This window comes from Petaurus breviceps, unplaced genomic scaffold (assembly GCF_028583685.1).
Source record: "Petaurus breviceps papuanus isolate PSGF00001 unplaced genomic scaffold, PetGlider_PUasm1.0 115, whole genome shotgun sequence".
In the NCBI taxonomy this organism is placed as follows: domain Eukaryota; kingdom Metazoa; phylum Chordata; class Mammalia; order Diprotodontia; family Petauridae; genus Petaurus; species Petaurus breviceps.
Window position 1 is genome coordinate 7742227 of NW_027185612.1, and position 18796 is coordinate 7761022.

An 18796-nucleotide genomic window follows, 5' to 3' on the forward strand; every position below is an offset into this window, starting at 1 on the left:
TCTATAAAGGTGATATTTATTTATTAATCCTATTTTTATTTTATATCTACTATAGTCTAAGTATAGGAGTTCAGACAAATTATGGTACACTCACTTATGATTTGTGAAGAAATAAGAAATATGTCAATGCTTTAAAATAAGACTTGCACCTCTCTATTTTAAAAACTAAAACTGTCTTAAGACTGACAAGTCTGTTTGTGGGCACAGTGTCTATACACATACAAAAAAAACAATAGACATGAATGAAAACTCTTTATTTTCCTAAACTTGAAAAGCTTTCTTGCCTGCAGTCTAATTACATGACCAAAAATGTGTGTTTTCTGAATAAGTATGTTACATGTGAAGTTTCTTTTTATGCAGACAAATAGTTTTACCCTCTGCTCTATTGGCATAGACTAGTCATTCTCAGTGATATCAATGAGTGAAGAAGATGAACAGATGTTGAATAAAGTAGAATTCCATTGAATAGAAATTATGTAGAAATAGATAACAGTCAAATAATTAAATTTTTATTATTCATTCAAAAGGTACTTATTAAGCATTTTCTATGTGCCAAGGAGTAATAAATATTTGTTGCATTTAATTGAAGGCATTGTGCTAAGTATGTTTGAAAGTTATATCTTCCACTCTAACAAAGCCTTATTTTTCCCTTTCCATCAACAACAGCAACAATAATAATAAGTACTGGACAGTTAGTTTCAAAAATAATTTTCACTGTATGCTAGTAATAACAATTTTACCTAAGCAAGATATTCAACAGTAAAACAAAGCACCTCTATTTATGGCATCTTTTAAGAGGATATTGTGTAATTATCAAGAAATAAACTCTTTTAGGTCATTTGAATTTAGATTTTGATATTTTAAAACTGAGAGTAGAAACCAGACCCCATTATGATTCTAAACAAAAATGATTAACTTCAGATTTTTCTATCCTTTTTTTAAGATTATAAACTTAAGGTAATTATGTTATTGAAATCGATCCCTTATGAAAATCCAAATATTAGCCCTGAGCTAGAAAGGCTAAGAAACTACTTGCCAGTAATTATTGCTTGACTTCACATTTCCAATCAGCTGGTTGAGCAAAGTTCTTCTCTAACCACAAAGGCATCTATTCAGAATGCATAATTCACCAAAACTTATTAAATCCTTGTTTGTGTTTATAGGAATTCTTCCTACAACCCTCCAAGAAAAATGCATTTATCAACCAAGTCTCACATCATCAAAAGCAACAGAATCGACATGAATGGATTCTATAACTTTACCTTCAGAAACTATTCAGACAAATGAGTTCATCATTATGTTTTTAATTTTAAAAAATTTGCTCAATTTTAACCATCAAAGAACTTAGCACACACTTAAGGCAGAGTCATGAGTACTGATTATGGTGATGAAAGGCATGTAGCGACAGAGAACATAGGCATTGACCTTTGGGGGAGGGGAGAGATTGTCACCTTACTTCTCCTTATAACTAGTAGCTCGGGTCGTCTTAAAGCTCAGTGTGACTAGTAGAAGCATCATCACAAAGATCTGGAAAAAGAAAAGTTAAATTACATTACTGCCATGCTCAGTTAGCCGGACATAGTTCTGGAGGTATGGTTAAGCAAAACCTTCCCTGACATAAGTTTACCACTTGCCACACTAAAAGGTACCATGTTTATCATTTCATCAAAGCAGCAGTGACCAAGAGGGTGTGGACAACTAGGTACCACATCCATTCTTTATTTGAATTCTGTTGGTGCCAATGATGTTTTGACTGTTACCGTTCAACAATTCCAGCCTTGTATTTTAGGTTTAAATAGTTTAAATCTGGCCTTTGCACGCAAAGTAAGTTCTTTCCTATGTTGGATATTAAAGACAGAACTATCTGGAGGTTGAAGGGAGTGAATGTCAAAGTGCATTTAAATGCTTGAATATACATCTTGGAGTTCTCTGCTACATTCTGTGACCTGTCTTTTCAATTGGTTCTTGAAAAAAAAAAATCTGTCTGATCATTTAGCCGGGGGGGGGGGGGGGGGGAGAAGTGATGGTACTTTTATTTTTTATACGTGAGGTTTTAAAACTAGAGGATGAATTATTTGAAGTACACATTTTAAGAATGTGTGTATACATATACACACAATGCATACTAACACAAGCCTTTTGGATTTATGATGAACTAGGGCTTGTTCCCTACCTCAGCCTGCTTTAACTTATGACTTTTTATCCTATTTGGATCAATCAGAAAACATTAGGAGACTCTTTCACCTTGATTGTGTTTTAGGGTCATCTACCCTGCAAATTATTGACTTCTGATCAGCAAAATATCTTTTCAAGAACATAGGGTTTTACGCCCAACCAGTAATTTTATGAAGCAAATTCAGTAAGTTCATTCTTATTCTTTGGCTAGGAAAAATTTGTCTAATGAGAAATGATGCCATAATCTTCTATCTCGTGCCCAAGATTAAATTGTATTGAATATCTTTTCCTGTTGATTGGAAGAGTAGCCACAACAAATGCAGATCCAAGTACAAGCCCTTAACAACATTTCAAAACAATGACAAAATTATTATAGACATCTCCTAGAAATGCTACTACTGACCCAAAGTTGACATAAGGTTCATTTCCTCTTTTCCCTTATTAATAAGAGATGTAATTATAATTGCTCCATATGAGCCTTATCTTTGCTGACAGATGTTTATGTTTACCAAAAATCTGGTGAAATGAGCCACTTTCCCAACACTCTTCTAGATGAAGGTCAAAATTCAAAGTCTTATAGATTTGCAAAGTCACTACTACTTTATTAATTTAATGTCAAATATTTTTTGAAATCGCCTTCTTTGTGTTTCTATAATTAATCTTCAAAAGACTAATGATCGTACATTTTTAGCAGCCCCTAGGACAGGGCTCTAAACACATAGTAGGTGCTCAAACATATATATTTGTTGATTGATTCAGTTTCCTAAACATAAAGGCATACCTTTGAACATGTGGAAATGCATGTTTATGTAACGATCTGTTTGGAATATAGTCATATTTTGGAAACTACATCATTAAGAATATACAATAATGACAAAAGAAGTTGATGAAATGCTTTTATAAAAAATAGCGTATTGCTATAATCATAGTATCCATCAGATTAATTAAGTCATAAGAATTTTAGGTAACAATTTGAATGTAGTTAGACTTTTTCAAAGGAGGAAACTTTTCTTATGTTCTAGGACCATTTTTGAAATCAGCCAAAGTGTTGAAGACAGTCTATTAGCTATTATTTTCTGTTATGCCCATCATTGCTGTGCTTTGTTTTTATTATGTTTTTTAGGTGTTCACCCTACTCTCCCCCCACCAAAAAAATGTGAATTTTTAAAAATGTCATTGATAGTGTACCATAGATACTTAACCCTAAATCACTTTAAAAGGTGGGGTAGCTTTTATTTGAGCATTATGATCTCCATTTAGGCATAATTTATAATTTATTCTGCCTTTATTCTTATCAAGAACATTCATATTCATATAAAAACACACCTAGAAAAACCCAGAAGCATATTGGCAGCTATAGCACTGGTATGCGATCCTGAATTTTGATTGGTTAATTTTCAGTGTCTTTTCTAGTACTCATACTTCTAGATAGTCATTGTTATGTTTGGATGGCAAATGCTTATTAGAATAAACTACTTTTTATCAATTGCCTATTAAGGATAGTCTATCTGAATACTTTTTATTCGAATCTTCTAAAATAGCTATTTCAGAAGTTTACTAATCAAAATGTCACTTTCTTAGTTATATTTAATTCTTTCAGTTGTATCTATGAATATATATTTACATATATGTGGACACATATGATGTGAAAAGAAAAAGATCATGGAACATTTTTAAACCCAATAAAAGTAACTTCAAAGGAGGTTCTTTCCTCTCCATTCCTTCTGTTTAGAGGGTTGCTGTCAACATTCCATGAAACTTTCCCAATCCCTTCTATATCACAAGACTGGGTGTAGATATAGAAGAATTATTATTATGAAGTTATATAAAATACAAAAACTGTAATAAGCAGAAAAGTACAGGCAAACAAGCGTGCACACAAATCATTCATGAATATTTTGTTCATTCCTGGATTAATAGGTCTTTGAACTCTCTGGAAAACTTTTCTTAAAAAAAAAAGCCATCTATCATTAGCAAAGATTGTGGCACAAAGTTATTGATAGTAATTTCTGCTGTCACTACATAACTCATCTCAAAGTAGTCATAAAAATTCTAAATTGCCAAATAGTTTTGACTTCATCACTCCCCTCCCCTCAACCCCCACTTCCAACTGGATTCTGAAAGAAAGCAATCAAGCTGTTTGCATGGGGAAAAAAATCCTGAAATATCCAGCAAGTTGAAACTTCTGGTCTATTTTATTATGATATTAGATCATAAGGTTTATGCTTTAGTAGACAAATATTTGTAACCCATATTGGAGGAAAATTATATAAATGGACCATCTGTTTACCACTTTTTGGCTCTTCTGCTTCTGGTTCATCAAATTTTAGCATGAATAGTCTGTTAAATGCTATTTTGAACTTCCAGTGGGGGCATACTGCTATTGCAGCCATTGATTTAAAATCATTAATGTCTTCATGCATATTCTATCATTGTAGTTAATGAAAAAAAAACTTTCCAAAAAAAGAAGGTCCAACTTAGACAATATTCTTATGGAAGTATAGAAAGGAATTAAAATTATATACTGTTGTTTTGCATACATATTATATATACGCACACTATACATATTACAAAACCCATAAAATAGATATGGTTATCAACTTTCTATATAGGAAATTAGATATTTGGGGTTTTTTTCTGCTTTCAGAAAAAAATACATATGTTTCAAGAACTGTTTTGAGTATGTGTTTCAGGAACTTTCGTTCAAGCAAAAATGTTTTGAAGCAGATTTCCTTAAAATAAAAAAAGACACCCATACAAAAAGGTTCTCACTAGCAAACAAACAACAAAAAAAACTTTCAAAGTTCTTAATAGTTTCGGGTTACATCTCATTACTGATGCAGTACTGGCTAGCACTAACGTCATAAATCTTCAACAACTGGAAGACAGCACAGAGAATTCTCTTTTCCTGAATGGAAACCAGTTTCTAAAAAAAAGGGAAAAAAATCATGCCTGAGATTTCTGGCTAACACTAAAAGAGAAGGTGCTAGGTGATAATTTGAGTGTTAAAGAGCCTAGTGAAAACAAAAGTGTGGTTAAAAAAATGTGACATAAGCAAGCTGTGTTGAGATACTTTAACAGCTTTCTGGGTTTGGATTTTGTTTTGTTTGCTTTTTCAGTCTCGCATGGTGGCATTCTTGATTTAAGTACAGTAGAGGTCTCAAAATCAGTTTGTTGCACCATAGTAGTAGAATAGGTTTGAAAAAAAAATCCCACCCGGAAATAAGGTTGAGAGAGAGAGAGAGAGAGAGAGAGAGAGAGCACATGTTACATCAGACACAGTACCTGATTTTTCACTGCACAACTTGTCAGCGAGATGGTCTGCCTCCTGGGCGATAAGTGAGAATATTTCATCTTCATATTCTTCTATTATAGTTTCACACTGTAAAAACATAATAAAAACACATGTGTACACATATACAATATAGATATATACACACACAGAACTCCTTGTTGGAAAAGACCTAGTAAAATTATTAGACAAAGCTATAAACCCATATTATCAAGAGAATCTTTTTTTTTTTCCGGTGCTACGCTTTTCAGCCTAGTATATCATTGTACTGGGTTAGCACCCTCCCAAGAATGTTAATAATATCATTTTTTATGATGGTATAACTATAGGATTTAGGTAGGGAGAGGGAAAAGAGTTTATGTCATTATTTAATTTTGTTTCTCATCTTTAAATTTATAATTCATTAAAGGATCTGAAACTAGTAATTTATAATTACAACTTTTCCTTTAAAAAACCCACTGTGTTTTTTAAAAAGTAGCTTTTTGGTCAAAATGCTTCCTCAAATTTAACGTAATAATCCACTTTGTGGTGTTCTATAATATGAAGACAATTACAATCCCTTACCAATACAAACAAATGCATCTTCAGTTTCACAGTGGATACCATGTTTGACAGCTACTTATGAAAGTTTCTTTTCACCCCCCCCCTTTTGTTTTTTAAAGCTAACTGTAATTTCGCCACTGGGGAAGTGGGGAGAACCCTGACATTTCATAACAGGGAGAGAGGGGGCTCACACTTGCCTTATGCATTTGGCTAGCCTGCAGTATCTCTGAAGTCCAGAAAGCACATTTTTTTTTTGTCTCCACTCCCAGGGATTGGGAATGTGTTTCACTAAAGCTTTCTATAATCTTACTCAAAATTTCCTGTTTACTGTTTAAAAAAACAAGAAATAATGGAATTTTGGAAAAATGATTTAAAAATTAATTACAAATAAGTTTATTTTATAATGTGAAACACAAAACCATTCATTTCTATTCACACTCCCAGACTACTTTTAGAACTGAAGTATTACCTGTACTTTCTAATTAAAATTAAGTCAAGGGTACCCACACACCTTCATTTCAGGGTTTCAGCAAATCTGAGAGTTTTGCCAGTGAGACAACCAAATAAACATTTCAATCTGACTTCTCCATCACTTTGTTTCAACAGTGTTAAGGCCAGAGAAACATATTAGTATATATTTTTCAAGGCATATTTTTGTAAACCAGAAAGGGTGGCATTCTTGTAAAAGAAATATTATTGGAAGATAAAATTGGCATAAAGCCAACTATAGTACTTAGACCTTTGTTTAACTGAATTCTACACCAGAATATTTGAATTAATTCAGTAGAAATTTTTCTTTATTCTGCAAGACCTTGGGTAAAATTAATAATACCCCATACTCTTCCACATATAATTTGGATATAAATATTTGAAAATGACCTTAGCATTAATTTAGATTTTAACTGAGGTAGAATAGGCCCTGATTTCTTATGTGAAAATCTGTAAGGAGACTGTGTTGACAACAACCAGTGCCTGGAATCATTCCTCCAAATGAATCAAACAATTTTGAGTACTTTCGATTTGGGGGGAAAGTCCAAACTAATCTGTGAATAATACTTTTAGTTAGCATACTACCTGAAATTCCCCTTGGGTTTCTCATAAGGCATGTTTCAAAGTGAATCACTATACTACTTTGCAAAGGCAATAGAATGACAAATTAAGTCTACGAGTGGCTGAGGACTTTTTAATGTTATAAACGCAATCTCTGGCATTTCAGCTTAGTGTTATTAGAGACTCACTACAAGACTGCAAAGTGTCTTGAGATTCATCATTAAAAAGCATGAACCGGCACTATTTCCATGGAAAGCCCAACCTGGACTCTTAAGAGGATTGCTTACCGCAAATTTCAAAGGTCTGTAAGCATCAGAATAAAAATAGAATCGTTTAAATTCTTTGTATATTTTGTCCCCTTTCCTTGGAGCAAATCTCTTGAATGTCCTCGCATTGGTTTCAGAATCTTCTTCAAGTTTGTAGTCATTCATTCTCTCACATATGGTCTCCAAAACTTCTGTTAAGAATGCCTCTGACTGGGCTAAGGGAATCTATCATTAAAAAAAGGGAGGGGAAAGGATTTCTTAATTTTAATATTACTCAAGAGACCTTTGGAAGTCAGATTGCATGTGGAAACTGACGTACATAAACTCCGCACACAACCAGGCATTAACCTCCCAGTCTACTTAGCTACTAACAAAAATTACATACATAATTTACAAGGTTAGCTCTTGCTTATGTGGCATTTTTCTTAAAAAAAAAAAAAAAACCCTCCCAGCACACATTTGAAAGCTCACAGAAATCTCTACATTCAATGAAAAAAAAAACCCCAGTATATATTTATATGTATATTCATACCTATTTATGTATATTATTTGTACATCACAGCACACAATAAGTCAACTACACCACTAAGCCCACAAACTCCTACTGATATTTTGTTTCTCTATGACAAGAGTTTACTTGTTACAAATTCTTTGCTGTTTTAGCTTAAGCAGAATGCTCTAAGAAGACCCATAGTCTGAGCTCTCCCTTGGTCCTGCCTTGCAGCTAGCTAGCTGTTGATCAGCTCTGATGCAGCTGTTTAATCCTTCCCAAGAGGTTTTGCAAGAGGGGTTGGGGTTGGGGTTGGAAAGGGAGGGGGAGAAAGAAAAGAAAAATAATGGCTTACGCAATTTAACTTCTCCAAGGTTCTACTATTTCAGCTTTATTTTAGAACAGCTGGTCCATGTCTTTGTCCGTTCCTTTCCCTTCAGAATTCAGCAAGAATTCAGCAGAAACATTTAGACACTACCTACATACTTAGTGAGGGTCTCAACAGCTAGTGCTCTAAGGGTCAAAGAGCACCCCTCGCCCTTGGTAACCGGGACAAAAAAACTTCTCTCCAGTCTAGACAGGTCAAGGTGCACGATGCTCTGGTCCCTGTTGCTCCTTCCGGAAGGGGGCGTGAACTGAAGCCAAGTGCACAGTAAACAACAGTGCCGCATCCTTCGGCCTTTAGAAGATTTTTTTTTTCCTCTCTCCACCCTCTGCTGATCAAAGTAGGAAGTTTTCATGACAACCATAGTGAAAGGCGCTGAATCACAAATGAACTCGATTTCTGCAATGTTGATATATCCAGGCTCTATTGTCTCTTTTCAGACACAGTATGAACCCTTCCGGTCTCAATGATTACATTACAGAAGCACTTTCACATGTGCTCCCCATTTACACAAAGGTTTCCTTGCTTCACCACCATCTGGCCACAAATCAGATAAATAAAAGCTCGAGAATTAAAATTGAAGCCAAGTTTTTGTTTGTGGTGTGTGTTGTGTGTGTGTGTGTGTGTGTGTGCGTGTGTGTTTTAAAAACTAGGTTCTATTATGATTCACACTCCTACCCCCATCCAACCCCAGTCTCAAGATGGAATCTACCCTTTAAAAAAAAAAGTGAAACTCTGGAAAAGAATGCAAAAAGGCAAACATTGCTGATGAACTATCCTCCTCCCCCTATATTCTTCCAGCACATATGCACAACTTGCAGGCCCTCGGGCTCCAAAACTTGACTTTAGTTTTTTGGTTTAGAAACACACTGCAGGGCTATGCATTTAATCTTGTAGAAATTTAGTTTTAAAAATAAGAATCTGCCAGGAAACTTGGTTTATTCTCTGGAATATTAAAAAATTCTAAAAACTCATGTGAATTGTTTGGGGTGAAGAAAATAAGTACCAATGTATAGTACAAGTAGCTAAAGCAAGTTGTTTTTAAAATACACACTCCAACCACAGGGGATGCTTTAGTTTTATCTTTGGGAAAACAATGCACACACAACAGGTAAAATGTTATGTATGTTAATTTCAATTTGGTTTCAAGAAATGGCATATTAAGGGCCTATTATACATGAGACATATTAAGATAAAAATTATACATAAATTTACAAATAAAATAGAATTTATAGGTAAGGTAGAAATGTAGTTTAAATAATCATATTACAATAGCTAATGATTAAAACATGGTATGTTTATCACTAGGAAGAAGCTATAAATGCAGAGCTGAATAGTTGAATTAGTTGACCAAGGGAGTCTATCAACAGAAGGATTTTCCTGGTGGATATATTTTAAGTATACTTAAGCATTCACTGTCTGGTTGCCAGCAAGACAGTATTTTATTTTATTTTTAAGTTCTGAAGGCAGATTCCACTCTTTTTAAAATCCAAATGCTTTTCAAGAAATCTCTCTCCTCCCCCCCCCTCCCCCACCACTTCTCTCCCCCTCTTCTCCTCACACCCAATCAGAAAAGCTAATGCAGTAACTTTGGGAAAATATATAGGATGACATCACATGGTTGACAAGTATAAGACTTTTGAAAGAGATCTCCTAGAAACTTAGACATTATCTCAGAGTAACATTACTAACCACTATAAACATTTTGATGCTGAATAGAAGCAGTATTTTTTTCCCCAAACAAACCAACTTAAATACCTACTTAGTTATTAGATTGATTAACCTGGAAGCTATGAAAAACGTGTGAAAATGCACACATACACATTCCAGTGGTATACATGGAAGTCAGTATAAGTTGTTTCTAGAAGAGTTTTATTTATCTGCACAATTATTTATCAAAGGACACCTCTCCTCACCCCCCCCCCATATAACAACAGTTTCCAAACATGATACCTGGATCTTTAAATAAAACAGGATATTACATGGTTTAAAAAAAATACATTATCTTTAACAGGTTCCACTATGATATATTAACTAAGGCTTAATGTGAGAATTCTTAAAGCAGCAAACTGTCTTTAGTGTATTTAGTTGGTGCTACAGAACCTCATAGAAATGATTCACAAAGGCCTTCCTGCCCAATTTCTCCTTAAGAGAAGTTAACATAATTATTCAGTGCTAGATGAAACTAAGAAAGAAAAAACCCACTAGATGACTTCCTTTGGTTTGATCAATTGCATAAATGCTTTCATTTTATATTGTCAATAGCACTGAATTTGGAAATATAGATAATAATGCCCATAGTCCATGCCTTTCAGCTCTGAGGAGATATACTTAGGGGAACTTGTATAACGGAGTTCCAAGAATTGTATTTTCCTGAACTGTCCTGAGTAAATTTAAACAATGTTCACTGAATAATTAAGCCTTTTTTTTTTCTTGAAAAGTGTTTTGATACTAAGAGAGTAATAAGTATTGGACAAGTGGAATAAGACTAAGTCTTTCTTTCTATACTGTGAAGATTTTGAATAGTACTTGTCAATAAAGCAACTCCTATTGTAATCTTACCGGAGACATGGGCCTCCACCCCTAAAAGACCGTCTCAGAGATACTAAACTCATTAAAATATGAATGAAGAAGGCAGCCATCATTGTGATGGGAGAAAGCCATTTTACCCAGCACAACATTTTCTTATCTGCTGTTGCTTTTATATAGGCACCTATGTATTACATGATCTAAATCCAAAACTGAGCTCTGGTCTAACATTCATTGCAATTATAGTATATCCAAGATGAAAGTTAATCTTGTGTTCTAACTTTTCAAGTGAAATCTCCAACTCCATTCATATAATTGGTAGCTTTAAAAAAATACAATTTTGTATCTATTTATAGTCATGCTGCTGAGCCTGTCCAAGTTAAATGATAATCAAAATGAGAAGCATCTTTCGATCCCAACTTTAAAATTGAGAGAAGTCTTGGCAACTTTCATCTATGCTTTTAGCCTGCAGAAAACTACAGCCAGTGAATTTATTAGAGACCGCTATGACAACACTTTAATAACAGGCAATTATAGGATGCTTCCCATGTTTGTTCATTACTATGTCTCTGTTAATCTTGTAGTAAATTTCTTGGTTGATAGCTATCACAAGCATCACCAGGAATACAATTATGTTCCAGGGCACAATAATAGGTGGGAACTGTCATTGTGGGAGAGCTGGCTATTCCAGGCCCAATCTGCTAAACTGAAATAGATTTCAACTCATTTTTAGAGTTCCACACTTTCATCTTTGGGATAATAGGCTGCTATTTGCACTATTTGGCTACTTAGAACTGATCTGATACTATTGCCAAGAGTTAGTCAATGTAGAAATTTTAATTGCATTGAAGAAAATGTTGTGTGCAGTTTAATCACTAGCTTTTCATCCTTAAAAACATTGAAATCGTTTCTGATATTAGTTAAAAGTCAATATTTAGAAGGGAAAATTCAAAGCCCTCCTTTGCTCTAGGCTACAGCAGAGGAAACATGAATTCTGAAACTCTCGCAAGGCTGATGAGATATATAATTAGCTATTATGTTAATTGAGCTGCTATGAGTTTGTTGTATGAGATTTCTTCATATAATATGCAAATAGCATCTAAGGTTTAGTTTTATTAGGCAATATAATTAGAAATCTTCTAAAGGAGTGAATTTCAATGAGGAATAATAAAGGTTGGTAAAATTTCTGTTTACTGGGGAACAGAGAAATTGAAGCCCATCTGGACTTAATCAATAAAAGAGGTTTTAGGCAGCATATGTTTAGAGAGCAAAGCCAAACAGTGTACCAGATAGAGCAGAATTGCTCAATCCATCTTTTTCATCATAGATTCTCTGTTAAAAGGAAAATTAGTTGCTTTCATAAATGGAATTTGGGGGCAGGATTTCTGATTTTGGTGAAGTGATTCAACACAAATACCATGACAAGTTTATAAATATCACTCATCCCAAAGCCAAGAGAGGACTTGGGCAACTGTAAGATGACTCATTTCTACAAATTCATTTCAAACCAAGTGCTTTCTAAGCATTTCCCACTTCTGTTGCTAAGTGGCAATGGGATACCAATAAATTAGTTAGGTACATGCCTCAGCTGTTTAGACTGCCAAAACAAGACCAACACTACTTTTGAAAATTCAAAAAAAAAAAAAAAGAAAATTCAGCCACCCACATCCTGCAAATTTAATAACTAAATCTCAGTCATATTTCTCATCCTTTAATTCTTACTTTGCCTAATAGTGACAAACCATAAATTGAGCAAAATAAACTAATGAATTATTATAAATCACCCTATAGAATATTAGAAAATGGAGAACATCTAGCAACTGCCAGCTTCCAGAAATTTTTTTTTAAAAAGACCATTATCTGTCACTTGTTATAAGATACAAATTTGGTTTTTGTGTTTTCAAAATCCTCCATCTTCAAAACAAAACAAAACCAAAAAGCAAAATCCATAGTTGCATAACAGAGAATTCAAGTAAAATCAAATAAATCAATTCTACCCCCAGGAAAGACACTGCTCATTCCCAACCTAAGAACTACTATTGTCTTGGACTTTGGGTCCATTTACATGGAACTTTCTTGAGCTTTTGCCCTCTAGCCCACATGCACCAGAGGACCAGATTAGGATACAAGTGAGTTTTTTTTTTTAAGTAAAATTACTGTGCAATCAATAAAGGCAAGAGGGCCAGAAAGGGCAAGAGCCTCAATTGACAACATACATACATATATACACATGTATACATGTGTATGTGTATATAAACATATATATTACACATGATCTTAGAAATACAGTTAGTACTACAGGGATCTCTTCCATTATTCTATGTCAGATAAAAAAAACATAGCGCCTCCCTTGGAGCTAGGCCCACCTGGTAAGAGGTATGATATATGCTAGTCAGTGATGGGTACAGCTTTATTTTTTCATTTGGTTTGAATAGGATGGGGTATGCATGGCTTCATCTCTGAGCATATTTCACAATTTGTGCTTCAGAGAGAGCTGGTGTGTCCTCCCCATCCTCTGGCCCATGGAGCAACTGTGGACTAACTGGTGGTTATGAGAATATCATGCTGAGACAACCACCCTTGCAGGCCACCTTCCAAAACAGAAAGAGTAAAAAGTCGCATTCTTGGAGACTTCCCTGGCATTCCCCAGCACTGTCATCTGTACATATGGCAACCAGGAAGAGTCTCTGTGAAAACATTAGGGGGTCGGGAAGAAGATGGACAAGTACATTGGAGGATCAGATGAGAAAGTGTTGCTTCATCAGCACAGATGTGGAATCATACACGCGCACACACGCACACACTCCAGGTCCTGCCAGATCTCCATGCACATTTATGCATGTGAGCCAGCTGGTCACATAGCTGACAAGCAAGCCAGAAAACTTTGTATGGCTTGAGGGCTGAGGCCAGAGACAGTTGAAAGGAGGAGGGATGAAAGGTTTCCTGACATTCTGCTCAACCTTACCCATTCTTTATTCACGAGAAATGATGTGTAGCTCCAGGTGCCCTGGATTCTACCCCTTTCCAGCCTGGTCTCAACACCAACTAAGCAAGCTGCAAATATCACACCCCATCTCTACCCTTGGCCCACTCTGTCCCACAGCTTGCTGTCTTTCTCCCATGAACCACTGGGAGAAGAGCTCACTGTTGGCTTCAGGTGTTGGCTTGGAAAAGTAAAGAGAGGTAAGGAAAGAAGGAAGATTCCTGACATAGTTGCATGATATTCCCAACCTCCCCAGGTTACTAGGGCCACATCTGAAGAAACCCTTGTTTGCTTTCTGTTGTCTAAGATCCCTATTGTGCATAGATCTCCACAACATTGGAGGTCATTGTCAAGGGTCACCCAAGATGGTACTAACTAAAGCTGAAATAAGAAGGACACAAAGTTCTGCAAAACCCTTCATATAGATTATCCCAAACGAACCTCCCAACAACAGTGGAAGGTTGGTACCTCATTTTCAAGATGAGAAAACTGAGGCCCAGACAAGTGAAGGAACTTCCAGTTAGTAAATATGAGAAGTTAGGAGGCTTGCTCATTCAAAGTCGGTGCTCTGTCTACTAAGTCACAGACCTTCCTTCTCACTTACCAGAAAAGTAAAAGCAGAGTTTTCAATCCTCCAAACCAAAGAGCTCAAAGGGGCATTTATTCTAAAGTTGCTCTAATGCTTAACTAGAACTCACTGGCACATGACCTACAAGATATACTGTTTAGCTCTAAGGAACCAGTAAAGTTCTCATTAAATTTGGCAAGTCTCAAGGTAGGATTGTGATGAGAGAAACAAACAGCCCCAGGAGAATTTGTCCCAGTACTTAGGGGGAAAAAAAGCTGAGATAATAATACATTACCTGTATATTTAAATATGACTTTAAGATATGTTGGTATATATACCACTCATATATTTAAAAGTGGCTATATGTTATTTAACCCACATAACAAACTTGGGAAGTTGTCCTAATTGTCACTGCTAGTTATGCAATTCTGGGCAAGTCACTACTGCGTGCCTTACCTATGTCATCTAAGAAATTAGGGGGAAACACTTGCACTCCCTACCTTTACAGGATTGTTATGGGGCAAGTGTTTTGCAGCCCTTAAGGAGTTATACAGTTGTAGATTATGATTATTAGTGAGAATATGATTAGCCTTATTTTCCTGATGAAGAAAATGAGGCAGAGAGGTTAAAATGATTGGATCAAGGTCACACATCCAGCAAGTGGCAAAGCCAAGGAGCAAACACGGTCCAGTGTCTTTTCACCTCCCTTGTAGTTTCCATTTCATTTTAGAAGGGAAAAAAGGAACTAAAATGAAACCATTTTACTATGCCTAAGAGGTCCTTTGGGCAGCTAGGTGGCGCTGCAGTGGATAGAGCACTGGGCCTGGAATTAGGATGAATCATTTTCATAAATTCAAATCCAGTTGCAGACATTAGCTGTGTGATCCTGGTCAAGTCACTTAACCCTGTTTGCCCCAGTTTCCTCAACTGTAAAATGAGTTGGACATGGCCAGCAAACCACTCCAATATCTTTGCTAAGAAGACGTCAAATGGTGTTACATAGGGTCAGACATGACTGAAATGATTGAACAATAACAACAAAGAAACTCCTTTAATGGTAATAGGAGGAGTTAGGGGCTTCCAGAAATGAAATGGGATGACACTCCCCTCATTCCCATCCTTTCTAAGGCCTGACTTAGTTCCAAGGAAGCTGATGGTGCCTTGCTTTGAAAATCTTTGCTGGGGACAAACCTTCAGCCTTTGCAAATGTTTTTTTTTTTTTTTTTAAGATCCAAAAGCCATCTAGAGTCAAATTTGGAGAATAAGATGGCTGAGCAAGCTGGGTAATACCTCCCCCCACCCTTTTTTAAAAGAGTGATAGTAAGGTAACCAGACTTTATTTTCTCTTGTGGCTTGTAACCCAGCTGTGAAATTCTGGTACTGTCATTAAAAAATTATTTTCATTATCTTCTCTTTCCACCTCATGTGCTTTAACAATAAAAGTTAGTTAAGTTTTTTCAAGACACAGGATTGGGTAGGTAAAGAATGAAGGATTCTAGAACAGGAGTCCAAGAACATTGCCCAGGTCAGATTTTCCCATTCAAGTCTCAAGTGATCACCTGTAAGACAGATAGGGAAGGGGCAGCCAGGTAGCACAGCGAGTAAGAGCACCAGCTCCAGTGTTGGGATGACCTGGAGATCAAATCCTGGGCTCAGACACTTAGCACCCACCCAGAAACACCTGGCCATGTAACCTTGAGCAAGTTACTTAACCCCAATTGCTTAGGGGCGGCCAGGTGGCTCAGCGAGTAAGAACACCGGCTCCAGTGTCGGGATGACCTGGATCAAATCCGGGCTCAGATACTCAGCACCACACCCAGAAACAACTGGCCGTGTAACCTTGAGCAAGTTACTTAACCCCGATTGCTTTAAAAGAAAAAAAAAAGATAGATAGGGAAGATATTCGTTATCCCTATGTAATAAGGATTTACAATACATTTGTGTAGCACAGAGGTTCCCAAACTTATCTGGCCTACTGCCTCCTTTTAAAAAATATTACCCAGTGACCCCATGGAAATCTACTTTCTTTAACTCTTTAATGTTTTTTTGCATCATTTCATTGCATCAAATGAAATTTGCATCATTTCAAAAACTGTATATATTTTTAAAATAACACATCTTACATTTAATAATTTATTGTAAATTCATGGGTTATTTTTTCTTCATTGAAATTTCGATGTTGTTATATAGCATCATGTAATAATATGGTATCATATAGTAAAAATGTGTAATGGAAATGCAAATTTAAAGATCTTCCCTGCCCCTAGGCCCTTTGATAGGCTTAAAAGACTCTGAGAACCTTCTTTGATTTGAAAATATACTCTGCCTCCTAATAGGCTGAATGTGGTCACATGAAGCCTGTGGCAGGAGGCTTGGTTTTCAGGAATGCCCACACCTTGATGCTGTCTGATTGGGCAGTGGGTCAAGAGGGTGGTTACATTCTCTGACCTAGGAGAAGGCTATATAATTCCTGATGTGAGGCTTTGTTTTGGGGCTCACTTTGAGAAGTGTTGGGTAATTTGATCAGATGAGACTCTGGGAAGCCATTGTTGAGAGCCCCCTGGCTTTGAAAAACCCAGTTGTTGATTTGGTATGGGTGTAATGGTTGGACAGTTTGGAAACCTGTCTACTTGATCTGTTTCTCTGTCTTGATAATTCTGTCTGTATACTCTGAAGTTCGGGGTGCTGACCTTTTTCCCCTGAACTAGGTAAACAATATATATATTTGACTGATTAAAGTAAGCTAGTTAACCAATTTTGAGTTGCTTTCCTTTAGCAAAGCAGATCTAAGAACCTGTGTTGGCAGCCACCCTGGGGACTCTGGGGTGCTTGCTGCTACAACATGTCATTACAGGCACATATGTCTGTCGTTGCATGCTGGATTTCCTGACAATATGAAACACACTTGCCTACCAATACTTGTTCTTAAGACCTGTAGGTGGACTTGACCATTGATTGGCTATAACTAGCATTTTGTGTGTTTATTTGGAAAATAATGTAATCCTACAACTTTAACTGTGTTACGCAACATATGAAACATGTACCAATGGTTTTTCAAATTTTTCTTCTCTTCTTTCCTTATGCTTCCACTACCCCCTGCACCCAAGGTTATTACTGCCCCCCCCCTCATCATTCCAGCATCCCCCAGGGGGCCCGTTAATCCACTTTGGGAACCTATGCACTTTGAGGTTTGCAAAGCTTAAATTCTCTCATTTGATCCTCACAACAACCCCCTGAAGTAGCCTTTATCATTATCCCCATTTTACAGATAAGGAAGCTGAGGCTGAAAGAGGGAAGTGACAGGGCTAGTGTCTGAGATAGGATTCAGACTCAAGATCTAAATCCTAGTTAAAGAAGTTTAAGGAATAGTCATTAAGATCATGCAACTGGTTAATAAGAAAATGGACACTAGAGAGAAGCTCAGTGTTGTGGAAAGAACACCATATTTGACAGCAGAGTGCCTTGGGTTCAATCTTAGTTCTGTCACTTAATAACCATGTGGTCTTGGACAAGTAACTGAACATTTCTGTGTCTAATTTTTTTCCTCTGAAAAACAAGGGAGTTAAACCCTGGGGACTCTAAGGATCTGTCCAGCTCTAGATCTATGCTCATGTAATTCTATAATCTCTCTGTGCCTCCATTTCCTAATTTCTAAAGTCATTCATTGATTAAATAAACATTTATTGACATTTTGCTAAGAGCTGGGGATACAAGAAGGGGCAAAAACTGGTCCCCATCCTCAAGGAACTTGCAATCTAATGGGATAAACAGTAGGCAAACAGATATGTACAAATGAGCCCCTTATAGGATAAATAGGAAATACTAAGAGAGGGAAAGTACTAGAATTTAGAGAGGTTGGGAAAAGGTTCCTAGAGAAGATAGGATTTTAGGTGAGACTTAAAGGAAGCCAGGGAAACTAATAGGCAGAGTGGAGGAGGGAGAGGATTCCAGGCATGGGGGACAATCAGAGAGAATGCCTGGAGCTGAGACATGGAGTGTCTTGTTCATGGAACAGCCAGGAGGCCAATGTCACTGGATTGAAGAGTCCGTGTCAGGGAGTAAAGTATAAGAAGACAGGGAAAGTAGGAGAGGTGACGTTATGAAGGGCTTTGAACCCAAACAATATTTTGTATTTGTTCTTAGAGGAAAGAGGGAGGAGTCACTGAGGTTTATTCAGTAGGTTTGAGGAGGAAGATGACATAGTCAGACCTGAACTAAAGTGAAAGAACATCACTTCATTGCCTAAATGGATAATGGATTGGAGTGGGGAGAGACTTGAGGCAGACAGACTCACCAACAGGTTATTGCAATAATACTGGTGTGAAGTGATAAGGGCACTAGAGTGGTGGAAGCTTCAGAGGAAAGAGGGGGCGCATATTTGAGAGATGCTGCAAACGTAAAACTGACAGGCCTTGGCAACAGATTGGATGTGTGTGTGTGAGAGAGAGAGAGAGACAGAGAGACAGAGACAGAGAGACAGAGACAGAGAGAGAGAGACACAGAGAGAGACAGAGA

General features: G+C 36.5%; 1 protein-coding gene across 4 annotated transcripts in view; it reads right to left on the bottom strand.

Moving 5' to 3' along the window:
- Positions 1-241: 241 nt before the first annotated feature.
- Positions 242-18796, bottom strand: part of CNPY1 (canopy FGF signaling regulator 1) — a 169334-nt gene continuing 150779 nt past the window's right edge. For 2 of the 4 annotated variants that reach the window (XM_069084505.1, XM_069084495.1), the window contains 3 exons: positions 7348-7551; positions 5461-5557; positions 242-1527 (listed from right to left, as the gene is read on the bottom strand). In XM_069084505.1, the coding sequence (XP_068940606.1) occupies positions 1487-1527; positions 5461-5557; positions 7348-7491 (282 nt within the window). In that variant the 5' untranslated portion in view covers positions 7492-7551 and the 3' untranslated portion in view covers positions 242-1486. Of the gene's footprint in view, positions 1528-5460; positions 5558-7347; positions 7552-7858; positions 8027-8171; positions 8658-18796 lie in introns of those variants that run through there. The other 2 variants (XM_069084496.1, XM_069084500.1) reach the window with 2 other exon arrangements.